The sequence below is a fragment of the Octopus sinensis genome, linkage group LG4 (genome assembly GCF_006345805.1).
Source record: "Octopus sinensis linkage group LG4, ASM634580v1, whole genome shotgun sequence".
NCBI classification, from domain to species: domain Eukaryota; kingdom Metazoa; phylum Mollusca; class Cephalopoda; order Octopoda; family Octopodidae; genus Octopus; species Octopus sinensis.
The window spans coordinates 2,729,536-2,743,659 of NC_043000.1; the positions used below are offsets into that span (position 1 = coordinate 2,729,536).

General features: G+C 37.8%; 1 protein-coding gene across 1 annotated transcript in view; it reads left to right on the forward strand.

The window, feature by feature from the left end:
- The first annotated feature begins 497 nt into the window (after positions 1–497).
- LOC115210777 (aminomethyltransferase, mitochondrial) overlaps positions 498–14,124 on the forward strand; it is a 40,324-nt gene continuing 26,697 nt past the window's right edge. The window contains exon 1 of the mRNA XM_029779499.2: positions 498–780. Within this exon, the coding sequence (XP_029635359.1) occupies positions 670–780 (111 nt within the window). The 5' untranslated portion in view covers positions 498–669. The remainder of the gene's footprint in view (positions 781–14,124) is intronic.

The window sequence follows — 14,124 nt, forward strand, 5'->3', positions numbered from 1 at the left end:
AGATAGACAGATAGATAGACAGATAGATAGATAGATAGATAGATAGATAGATAGATAGATAGATAGAAAGACACAGACATACAGACAGATAGATAGATAGATAGATAGACAGACAGACAGACAGACAGACAGACAGACAGACAGATAGATAGATAGATAGATAGATAGATAGATAGATAGATAGATAGATAGATATGGCCGATCTAAGGGCTTACCCTGGGTTTCACGTACATAAAGCCCTTAGCTTTACAACGTTTCTTCAGACCCTAAAACCCATTGGCCTGGGGACATGAGTTGAAGAGATTAATAACAAACATTATAAGTGGAAGGACGCAATACACATAAAAGTGTTAAATATATTTTAAACGGGTTAACTGTAAAATTATCTTTGGAGATATATATATAAGTATATACACGCACATGTATGTATGTGTGTATACTGCAAGATATATGAGCTGGAAGGAAGGGGAGGGAGAAGAGAAAGAGAAAATATGAGAGAGAGAGAGAGAAGAAATGAGAGGGAGCAGACGAAATCATTCTTTGAATCAGTAACAACAAACAGGCTGGGTCAATGTCAGGGTTCAGATAAGATTAATTTCGCGCATCTGCAGAAAAAGTCTTGAGAGTTGTTATTCGCCCGTATCGTTCACAACTTCCAATAACACGAACATGACTTTGTCGCACATCGTTTTTAGTGGGATATCATTAGGCACCCGGCTGGGTACCCGATCACAACTGTTGCTGCTCAACTGTAGCAAAAGATTGTATTCCAGCACTGAGGTAAAGCGAAAAAGTTTTAACTTGTTTTATTACGATTAACCAAAAAAAAATTATTGTGTGTCTTGGTATATATACACGCTCATATTTTACTTCCATTCATGAATATATGCGTATATATATATATATATATATATATATATATATATATATATATATTATATATATATATACATACATACACATATATACATACATACATATATATATATATATATATATATATATATATATATATATGTATGTATATGTATGTATGTATATGTATGTATGTATATGTATGTATGTATATGCATGTATGTATATGTATGTATGTATATGTATATGTATATGTATGTATGTATATGCATGTATGTATATATATGTATGTATATGTATGTATGTATATATATGTATGTATATATATGTATGTATATATATATATGTATGTATATGTATATATATGTATGTATATATATATATATGTATATATATATACACACACAATTACAGCTCATATCAAAACATAGGCAGGTACAGACAAAGGTACATGCAGATGCGCGTACACACAACATCGAGTACATAAATATTGGCGGAGGTAAAGAATCCGTACGCCACCCGTTTTCGGCCTAACAAAAACCCTAACTCTGAACACCGGGTGTGCGTATTCTTTCGCCTAAATATTTATAAATACGTCTTTACTCGTGTTTGGTGTTCATTATCTGTTTGCACATTACCAACGCATTCACTTATAAGCAGAAAATACACACACACAGATGTTTATTTCATCTTTCTTCTCTTTTCGTTCCATATTTTTCTGCGTCGTTCGTTTGTTCTCTCTCTCTCTTCTCCTATACAATGTGTATCCCCTGACCTCCACCCATTATAGGATAACATTACTGAAACAAAACCACGTGCTCGGAGTACAAAAGGAAAAGGACTCTTGTACGATCATGTAACCTGTTAGAAATAGCAGCCAAATTTCACTCAAATCGCGGTTTATCGACTTAAAAACAAGAAGGAACACGACAGATGATGTATAGTTCAGGATACATTGCCCCCCCCCCCCCCAAAAAAAAACCCTATCTAGAAAGGCACGGATGAAATCCTTTCTTTCATCGGGGTCAATTTGGGATTCAACAACACACCACGTTACACTTATGTTACAATGGCGTGTCTACGGTGTTGCTCGACATGTTAGAAATAGTAGCCAATCTTCCTTAAGCTAATACATTATCATCTTAAAAAGAAGAACAGATGAAATGGTCGTAACTAGTATATCCGTAGTATACCACACTATATACTATCTTCACTATTCGAGCTATGTCTCTACTAGTTAACTTGAGCTGAAAAAAGACAATAGACCTACTACTTTCTAAATCTAATTATCAGAATTTCAGAGGTTGTCTCCCTTCTATTTTTGACTAGAATTAATTATTTAGATTTTGATTGTTTTCATCAGTTGGGTATAATTTTAGAACTAACATTCAAATTCCTATATCTTATGGGAAAGGGGAAATGGTACGGAAATAAGGGGCGAAATGTAAAAATTAAAATATTTGGAAAAAGTTTTTTTGCCTTCATAATCGTATCTTCCGTTGTATGAAATATAAGAATGCTGTAAAATAAAGGAAAAAATAGGATCTTTTCGGTTTGACCGGCAGTTTTTTAAAAATAATTTCCACGTAACTAAACACTTTTAAACTTCGTATACTGGTAGAATGTGTTTAAAAAACATCTTTTTCTCTTGGCTTTATTGAGAAAATTCTATAGTTTGTAAGTTTTTTTTGTTGTTTTTTCTTCAATTTCTGCAATTTCAACCAATCAATGACGTGTATTGAGGTGAAAACATTCTGTGCCGTATGAATATGTCCCTCGTTTAAGAAACAGATTGGGTTTATTTACATTTGTGAAGAAAAAAAGATACCCGTCCCCCCACCCTAACCCTAACCCTAAAACAGATTGAAATGCAATAGATCGATACTAGGGTCATAATTATGGGTGACAATTTCATATGACACCGCTAGAAAAAACTGCCATTCAAACCGAAAAGATCCAAAAAATATCTTTTCTTTTTTCATGAGGGCTGGCATTTCATTTCATAGTATACTACGTAAATAACCCTTGCAGACTTTAATATTAAGTTAGCACGTTACAAGAGTCCTTGGGAATTTCTCCTAGTCATTCTCTCTAACTTCTAACGTCGCTATTTTGTCCACAAAAATTATAATTTTCTATTCAAGTTATATCTGCAATACATTTACTGATGAGGCTTCATAATGTTGAAACATGTCTGGAGTTGTCACCGACTGCTGAAGGTGAAGCTCGCTACCCACTGCATTCAATATTTAACAAGCGATCCTCGACTGAACAACATCAGGTTCACAGTAAAGCAATTTTGTTGTAGTTTCATGATGTATATCTACTATCAGTGCCATCATTTTTTTTGTTACACTTCACAAACGGCCTTGTTTATTTGCTTTCACTTTTTGTCACAAGGACTGTTTTTTTTTGGTGGTTGTGGCAGGGGCTGCAATTAAGATGCTCATTGTTGTTCATAAGCAAAATAAAAAAAAAATGAATAAAAGTAAAAGAATTCTGATAAATCGAAAATAATAATAATAATAATAATAATAATAATAATAATAAATATATTTCTTTACTACCCACAAGGGACTAAACACAGAGAGGGGACAAACAAGGACAGACAAAGGGATTAAGTCGATTACATCGACCCCAGTACGCAACTGGTACTTAATTTATCGACCCCGAAAGGATGAAAGGCAAAGAGATCAATTGTAAAAGTGATATTCGTCCATCTTTGAGTTCAACAAATTCCCAAAACTTCTAATATATCGAAAAAACAAAACAAAAACAAACAAAAAATGCACTAACTAAGCAAAAAAACAAAAAAAAAACAAAACAAGAATTCATGAGAAAATAAGAAAAATGAAGCGAAGATAAAGAATACGTACAACACCTGTTTTTGGCGTAACAAAAACCCTAACCTTAAACCCCAACCCTAACTATAACCCTAAACTCTAACCATCGGGTATGCATATTCTTTACTTCACCGAAATCATCATCATCATCGTTTAACGTCCGTTCTCCATGCTAGCATGGGTTGGACAGTTCGACTGGGGATCTGGGAAGCCAGAAGGCTGCACCAGGCTCCAGTCTTATCTGGCAAAGTTTCTACAGCTGGATGCCCTTCCTAACGCCAACCACTCCGTGAGTGTAGTGGGTGCTTTTTACGTGCCACCTGCACTCGTGCCAGGCGAGGCTGGCATCGGCCATGGTCGGATTGGTGCATTTTATGGAAGCCAGTCAAGGCGGCACTGGCTTCGGCTACGATTCGGAATATGATACAAAATTTGAAATCCCTCTCAACAGCATCATTATTTTAGATTATGATGGAGTCTCATAAAACAGTCAAAAAGTGAAAGCGAACAAATGGGTTACGGTAATCCCTCGACTATCGCAGATACTCTTTTACTCTTTTACTTGTTTCAGTCAGTTGACTGCGGCCATGCTGGAGCACCGCCTTTAGTCGAGCAAATCGACCCCGGGACTTATTCTTTGTAAGCCCAGTACTTATTCTATCGGTCTCTTTTGCCGAACCGCTAAGTAACGGGGACATAAACACACAAGCAATGCTAGGGGGACAAACACAGACACACAAACATATACACACATATATATATATACATATATACGACAGGCTTCTTTCAGTTTCCGTCTACCAAATCCACTCACAAGGCATTGGTCGGCCCGGGGCTATAGCAGAAGACACTTGCCCAAGATGCCACGCAGTGGGACTGAACCCGGAACCATGTGGTTGGTTAGCAAGCTACTTACCACACAGCCACTCCTGCGCCTATGTTACATTCCAAAAATACTGTACTGTATATTTTAAAATTATTTTTATAATTTGTATATATTTATTTTATTATAACTGCAAAGCAACACCACAGAGGAATCAACGAAAGCTTAAATAATAAACCGCAATATGACGAGGGGTTATTGCATTTGGTAAAAGTAAAACAAAAAAGAAAAAATATTCAGGTTCTCATAAAAAAATACCTATATCATGATAGCGAAACCGATGTTAACTCAATAATCACTGTTAATTTTAATTAATTAAAATTTCCAGGGGTTGCCTCCCCTACTTTTTTTTTTTTTTTTACCTGACTTTGATAATCCTAATGTTCATCAATAATATTTAGCAATCTTATAATTTTGATAGCCTAAAATATTTCAGCCGACTACATTAAGTATTCTTTGTAGTCCATGCTATTAGATATTGAATCTAAGGAAGTTGACCTTAGGTGCAACAACAACAACAGGAAACCGCCTTCATATGTAGAGGTCAAATTCAGAAATATACAAAATAGACATCCACCTACACCAAATATCATCATCATCATCATCATTAAACAGCTGTTGTCCATGCTGGCATGGGTTGGATGGTTTGACCAGGGCTGTACAGATTCCAGTCTGATTTGGCATGGTTTCTATGGCTGGATGCCTTTCCTAACATCAACCATTCTGAGAGTGTAATGGGTGCTTTTATGTGCCACTGGTGGCGGGTGTCAGTTGTGTGACACCAGTATCCGCCATGCCTTGAAGAAACACCTCCTGTATTGTTGCTTGTCACCTTCTCCTTGAGCCACTTCTATCTCCCTCACCTGCTCCCTAACATGCTGATATTTACCATCAAACACTCCTTTACCTCATTTAGAGAAGGTGTGGGCTTAGACTACGCGCCTTCCATTGGTCAGTTAAAGTTTAGACAGTGTCACATGACAACTTGCTGGGGCTGCCTGTTGGAGCCTAGCAGCAGGTATTTAAAGGGAAATTTGACAAGACAGTCAGTCGCCCGCTGACACTCGTTGGCGCTACATCGAAGAGGCCAAGGGACAGAAGAAAGAAGACATGCACTCAACATCAGAGCTGAAGACACCTCCGAAAGAAATTGGGGCTGCCACGTCAAAACGGTAGAGGAGTAGTGGCCAAAACTGGACGTGGTTCCTCCTGATGATGTCTTGAGCTAACTGGATCCTATAAAGGAGCTGTTGTGGTAGCAGACCACGAAACATGGTTGAAATTCCGTTTTTTTCATCACTCACTACATCCATCTCTAATTCAATCCCTAACCACCTGTCACTCTCCTCACACTCTTAAGAAGTTACCTATCCTTTTGGAAATTACCCTTTTCTTCCTTCCTTATTCGCAGTCTATATCAGTGGTTCTCAACTGTTTTTGCTTATGGACCCCCCCCCCCTTTGATTCCTATTTTACTTAGATAGACCCTCATAAAAAGGTAAAGTTATCTTCTGGGTTTCATGGCATATATATCCCCCACACCTGGACAGGACACCAGTCTGTCATAGAATTACTCATTTTTGCCAACTGAATGGACTGAAGCAATGTGAAATAAAGTGTTTTGCTCAAGAACACTACATGTTTCCCGGTCCAGGAATTGATACCACAATCGTATGATCATGAATCCAACACCCTAACCACTAAGCCATGCACCTCCACATAGACTCTCATAGCTATTTGATGTTTAAAAAATCCTATTATAACTGTTATAATTAAATATTTGTAGGAATTGCATAAAAAATTGTTAAAGTTATATTGTGTATTATTATTATTGCCATACAGTCTGAGAGTATGGAGGGAATTTGTGCATGAGTGTGCATGCACAGGTGCTTTGATGAACATGTGTGTATGATTGTGTCCACCTATATATATATATATATTATAATCACGAAACGATCGTAGTGGTTATTCATTTGTTAAATTTTAATTATATAAATTTTTTATGTATTGGCTTAAGTCTTTCTTTGTTTGATTTGCATAATAGTGGTTTTGTCTCTAATTTATTATAATATAATATTTTATTATAAAATTGGATTCAATCTTAAATCTGATTTTTCCTTGTAAATTTGGATTTATTCCCTAATATTTATTATTATTATTATATATATATATATATATATATATAGGGGGAATTTATGAAAAAAACAACAAAAGACGAAGACAGGTGGTGTACAAAACAAACAGTTGTATTAGTATAACGCTCAGGAATAGAAAAAGTCTTTTACGTTTCAAGCCTACGCTCTTCTACAGAAAGGGACACTGAAAATATATATATATGTATATATGTGAATGTTTGAATCTGTCGTTATATGCATGATGTAAGTGGGTATCTGCTTCTGATTGGTATAGATGTGTGCAGGTGGAAGAATGTGGGATAGCTGACACCCACTTTGCCTGACTATCTAAGAGCTGATATTATAAACCTGTCAAATAAAGTGACCACTTACATCGTTCATCTCTGATATATGGCAGTGGTTGTTCATACTGTAGTTGATATTCTTGTTACTATTATTATTGTCATTTAAGGTAGCAAGCTGACAGAACTGTTAGCATGCTGGAGAAAATGCTTAGTGGTATTTCATCTGCTGCTACGTTCTGAGTTCAAATTCCACCGAGGTCAACTTTGTCTTTCATCCTTTCGGGGTCGATTAAATAAGTACCAGTTATGCACTGGGGTCGATATAATCGACTTAATCCGTTTGTCCTCTCTGTGTTTAGCCCCTTGTGGGTAGTAAAGAAATAGGTATTTCGTCTGCCTTTATGTTCTGTGCTCAAATTTTGTCATGATCAGCATTGCTTTTCATCCTTTCGGGGTCGATAAAATAAGTACCAGTTGAACACTGGGGTCGATGTAATCAACTTACCTACTCCCTGAAAATCACTGGCCTTGTGCCAAAATTTGAAGCCATTATTATTATTGTTGTTGTTAAGGTGGCAAGCTGACAGAAATGCTTTGTGGTATTTCATCTGCCTTTGTGTTCTGAGTTCAAATTCCGCCTAGGTCAATTTTACCTTTCATATTCTCAGTGTCGATAAAATAAGTACCAATTAAGTTCTGGGGTCAATGTAATCAACTTGCCTCTTCCTTCAAAAACTGCTGGTTCTGTGCCAAAATTTGAAACCATTACTATTATCATTGTAGCTGATGTTGTTGTCTTCTTCTTCTTAATCAGGACTCACACCATCAGCCACAAACAATAATCTCTAATTCGAGCCTACTCTAAGCAACTAAGAATGCGTGCGGTAACTTGAAGATCCACCCACCACACGCAATAGACTGGCAGTTGCACGGGTGCGAAAGCTACATTGTTATCCTCATTCCGTAAACGGTGGCTTTTAACGGGTGGAGAGCTGAACCATCCTGGGTACAGAGGATTCACAATCTAGACTAGGGTCTGAAAGTTTGCCACACCATAGTGGGTTCCTCTGCTTTGTGGCAGAAGTAGGAAGAGTGAGAGAAAGTTGTGGTGAAAGAGTACAGTGGGGTTCACCCCCACCAGCCGGAGTCTCATGGAGCTTAGGTGTTTTTGCTCAATGAACACTCACAATGCCCAGTCTGGGAATCGAAACCGCATTCTTACGACCACGAGTCTGCTGCCTTAACCACTGGGCCATTGTACATGGCCTGCCTGGCTCTCACAAAGCATTCATCTTCAACAAATTTTCTTAGGACAAGAAGTTCACTTCACAATTACAAGGCTATGGGTTCAATTCCCTGCATGGCATCTTTGGCAAGTGTCATTTGTCATAGCTTGAGGTCAATCCAATTCTTGTGAAGGAACTTAGGTAGATGGAAACTGTGGAAGCCCATCAGATGGATTATAATCCTAATATAAAAGGTTAGCCTTGTTCCATATCATAAGACAGTGATTCTGCTTGAAGATTACATTCAGAGTATATGTACCTATGGAATACTCAACCACTTACAGAGCAATTCAATGAGTATGTTGTTCAGTTGATTGAACAATTGGAATATTCAGAGTTGAAACTGATGGAGGTCCATTTGGCTGTGTGGTTAAGAAGTTCACCTTCCAACCATGTGGTTTGGGGCTTAGTCCAGCTGCATGGTACCTTGGACGAGTGTCTGGCCCAAGCCTTGTAAGTGGATTTGGTAGACAGAAACAGAAAGACACCCATTGTATATGCTCTTTCTGCCACCAACCTTCACCTGTTTCTAAGCAAACTGATATTTCCTTATGTCGTTTACAGGTAATTAGAAACAAATGACCCTTGATTACAACCATCAAAAGATGTCAAGACAAGAACACACACACACATGCACGACGCACGTACACACACACACACACACACACACACACACGAGAGGCTTCTTTCAAGTTCCATTCAGCAAATCCACTCTCAAGGCTTTGGTAGGCCCAGAGCTATAGTAGAAGACACTCGCCCAAGGTGCCATGCAGTGGGATTGAAACTGAAACCACATGGTTAGGAAAGACTTTTAAAAAGCTGGTGTACTGTAACACTTTTAACGTCTAATTTGGTGTATTGTGGATTGAAAAGTATTAAATGTTGCTAAAATAGGTTAAAGAATGATAAGTGTGGAGTGAAAATATAAAAGGACAGATAACATCTAACTCCATTAACTTTTCTTTATCTTATCAGTTTTAGCATAAAACAATTTAAAATTCTCCTTGAGAAGTAGACAGTTGCCTATCTAGGTCTTCATTATAGTATTTGACACCAAGAGGAAGGTTTGTCAACTAGCATTACCATCATTCACCTCAGAGAGGAGTTAGTGAAGTGGACTCTGTACCAGTGGTTCTCAACTGGGGTCCTTATAATACAAGGTGGTATCGAAAAGTCCCTGGTCTCTCTCTCTCTCTCTTTTTACTTCTTTCAGTCATTTGACTGCAGCCATGCTGGAGCACCACCTTTAGTCGAGCAAATCGACTCCGGAACTTATTCTTTGTAAGCCCAGTACTTATTCTATCGGTCTCTTTTGCCGAACCGCTAAGTGACGGGGGACATAAACACACCAGCATCGGTTGTCAAGCAATGCTAGGGGAACAAACACAGACACACAAACACACACATACATATATATATATATATATATATACACACACATATTATATGACAGGTTTCTTTCAGTTTCCGTCTACCAAATTCACTCACAAGGCATTGGTCGGTCCGGGGCTATAGCAGAAGACACTTGCCCAAGATGCCACGCAGTGGGACTGAACCCGGAACCATATGTGGTTGGTTAGCAAGCTACTTACCACACAGCCACTCCTGTGCCTAGTTATGTTTAATAAAAAAGAACTTATTTATCTGAGTTTTGTAACATCATCTCCCTCAAAATAGTCACCCTGCACCGCAATACACTGGTTTCGGAGTTCCTACCACTTTCGGAATCCGGCCTGGAAGTTGTATTCCATGAGTTGAGGACCTTCCGCGATTTGCTCTAGATCTTGACAACTGTGTTAATAAAGGCAACCTTTGAGCTGCGTTTTCATCTTGGAGAAGAAATGGAAGTTCACAGGTGCTAAATCTGGTGAATAAAGTGGAATGGAAGCAATACCATGTTTTTGGTGAGAAACTCATGAATGAAATCAATGTAGTCTGAACAGGTGCACTGTGTGCACATCATGTGTCAAAGAGGTTGCAGAGTAATGTGAGATGAAGTATTTTGCACCACCCAGTCTAGGAATTGAAATCACGATTGCTAGATTGTGAGTGCAACACCCTAACAACTAGGCCATGCGCTGTAATATATATACATATATATATTCTGAAACAATGATGAGCTGAATGCCTTTACTTATTGGACTGCTTGGTTAGAGGTAAACTACCTAGGGTTAAACAACAACAGCAATCATTCCCTTCAGAATATATATCTAATCACCAAAATGTTAGGTGCTGCAGGCACATTTATGTTTCAATGTGAGAGTACCTTATTTTATTATGGTACCTATTTTATTTATTTTATCCAACCATAATGAAATGAGGTAGCCTTTATATGGTCACTTGTCTTGATTAAAAATAGGTGAATCTCTTTGAAATCACATCCTATTATCTCGAAAAGGAGAAACATTAAATGACGTTGCCCTAAATAGCTTTAAGAATACGGGCTGGTTATGGTTGAAAAATATTTATTCACAGATCTGCTTAATTAGGGTTAACTTCAGGCTAAACAATAGCAATGCTGCCTTGGTGTTTCAATTAATTTTGAAAATAATTAATAAATTAGTTGCTTTTAGAAAAACATATTTTACATCAATTGGCCGGTGTTTGGAACATGAACTTTACAAGCGGAAGTAGTTGCAGGTATATTCTTTTCTACTCAAGGCACAAGGTCCAAAACTTTTTGGGAGGGGGCCAGTTGATTAGATCAACCCCAGTATGCAACTGGTACTTCATTTATCAACCCCGAAGGGATGAAAGGCAAAGTTGACCTTGGTGGAATTTGAACTCAGAACGTAAAGACAGATAAAATACTGCTAAGCATTTTGCCCGGCTTACTAATGTTTCTGCCAGTTAGCAGAAGGAATATTAGTATAAAAAAAAGGTTAAGTGTTCTGGTATCTCAGAAAGTACTTATGCCAGTAGCTTATAAACTTTTTATCTGTGGTTCTAAATAAAATAAAATATTGTTATATTTGTTTTTGTTTTGTTTCGAAATATTTCTTTCTCTTAAGATGTGTATTAAGGAGTTGGGGGAAATTTCATAAGGTGGCACGTCCATGCCGGTGGCACATAAAAAGCACCAACTGATAGTGGCCATTGCCAGCCTCGCCTGGCACCTGTGCTGGTGGCATGTAAAAAGCACCCACTACACTCACGGAGTGGTTGGCATTAGGAAGGGCATCCAGCTGTAGAAATACTGCCAGATCAGACTGGAGCCTGGTGCAGCTTCCTGGCTTCCCAGACCCCAGTTGAATCGTCCAACTCATGCTAGCATGGAAAACGGACGTTAAACGATGATGATGATGTCCCCAGTATAAACAATGGATACACAAAAGGTGTTATGGGATCAAAAGCAAACTATCAAAGGTTTCATATGCAGCAAGTGCATTAGGGTAGTAAGTATTGAGAGTGCATGGGATATACAGTCTCTCAAATGCCTGGATGGCTCCCTAAAAATAGTCGATAGCTTTTGCTATCAAGGTAACCAAATTAGCTGTGAGGGTAGATGTTCCATGAGTGTGATAGCTACAGTATGAACAAACCAGAGAAACTATTACTTCAGCTGACAACAAGGGATTTATTCCTCACATCCAAGGGCAGATTGTATGAATCTTGTGTGTGAAATGCACTGTTTGCACAACAGTGAGATGTGAGCCTTAAATGCAAAGAACCTACAAAGGCTAGAAAGAAATGAGGTAGGCATGCTTCACTGATCTGCCAAGCTGGTGTGTGTGAACAATGAAATATAAATGAACTGAGAAACACACTAAGTATAAAGGGAATTAGCATTGCAAGAGAGGAGAACTCGGATGGTATGAGCTAAATGCAGATGGCAAAACGACAGCTGCATAAGCAAGTGTTGATTGCTCAAAGTGAATGGTGATTGTGGAAGAGAGAGAGAGAGAGAGAGAGAGAGAGAGAGAGAGATCTGGATGATGTTGGGAAAAGTTATCTCATGATATTATAGAATGAGTTTATTTTGTTAACTAATTACCTAATTGTTGAGTCTATACACCATACAACAAATAAATTCTACTTCAAAAGTATATTTCCAACAATGCTAAAATAGTCTATTCTATATTTTTGAGGTGAGAAATTATATACATTCGAGCAAGGTCGTTGCCAGTGCCGCTGGACTGGCTCCTGTGCAGGTGGCACATAAAAAGCACCTTTTGAGCGTGGCCTTTGCCAGTACCGCCAGACTGGCCCTCATGCCAGTGGCACGTAAAAGCACCCACTACACTCTCGGAGTGGTTGGCATTAGGAAGGGCATCCAGCTGTAGAAACTTTGCCAGATCAAGATTGGAGCCTGGTGCAGCCATCTGGTTCGCCAGCCCTTAGTCAAATCGTCCAACTGATGCTTGCATGGAAAGTGGACGTTAAAACGATGATGGTGATGATGATGATGATGATGATGATGATGATGATGATGATGATGATGATGATGATGATATTATAGAGGACTGTAACCTGGCAATATGTGGTTGACTGGTGATATTTGGTGTGACTGACGATCCAAACTCTTAGACTAAGGAGACGTCTTTTGGCTCTATAGCCTGACTCAACTCAGTGTTACCCCAATGTGTGCATCACCTCAGTATCCATGTTTCTTAACCTTAAATACACAATCTTTCTACATACAACCTTATATTTCAGAATATGGAGGCAATGAGGTGGCAGAATCAGTGGCATGCCAGTCAAAATGCTTGGCAGCATTTTGTCCATCTTTATGTTCTGAGTTCAAATTTGCCTTTTATCCTTTCAGAGTCAGTAAAATAAATATGGGGTTGATGTATTTGACTTACCCCTCATCCAAAATTGCTGGCCTTCTGCCAAAATTGGATACCAATTTTTCAGAACTTTAAGGCAGTGAGTGGGCAGAACTGTTAGCATACTGGGCAAAATGCTTAGTAGCATTTCATCTGTCTTTAAATTCTGAGTTCAAATTCCATCAAGGTCAACTTTGCATTTCATACTTGGTGGAAAGGAGTGGGGGTTCATAAAATAAATACCATTTAAGCACTGGGATTGATACAATCAACTTACCCCTCCATTGAAATTGCTGGACTTGTGCCCAAAATTGAAACCAATATTTCAGAACATTCTTTGATTCAAAAACATTCAAAGACTATTGTTAATATAACCAAAGCTGTTATTGAAACCTGATTAAATGGACCTTCAATGTCTGATGGGGAATTACTGTAGGAAGCTGTTCTGTTCAATCCTGGATATGCAGTTTAAACCATTTCGCATTCAGATTCCTCTGTCAAATATAATGCTAATTTATTCACATTGTTTTGAATTAATTATGTATTATCTTGTAGCTTCAAGATTTTGATGATGTGATTGTTTATTTTTAGAATAACATTATAGGCCAAATGTGAGATGCCAAATTTTGTTGGTTTTAACATAAAACAGGTAGACTATTTGAGCTGCATATGGTTGGTTTAAATACTAAACAATTAAAAGAAATCATAAATCTAAAAATGTTAGTATCACTCATTACATTCTGATTTGTTTTATGGTAATTCTTAGAAATTGCATTGAATAAAAAGTAGTGATATGAACTCTTCTCTACCTCATATAAATTACCACTCTTGTCACAGTGAACATAGACATCGTTCAAATCCCTGATCTTTTTAATCTGGGTTTTTAAGTCCCTTTGAAAATGGTTATTTTTCTTAATGATTTTCATACTTCAGATTGGGATAAATAAGTCCTTCTCAAACAGTGCCAAATATGGGTTACATGGATGGGTATTTGTGTGTTTTAAATGTAAACTTCTCATTGATTTTCTTGACATATTGCTGTCTGTTGAAATGGAAAGTTCACCACATT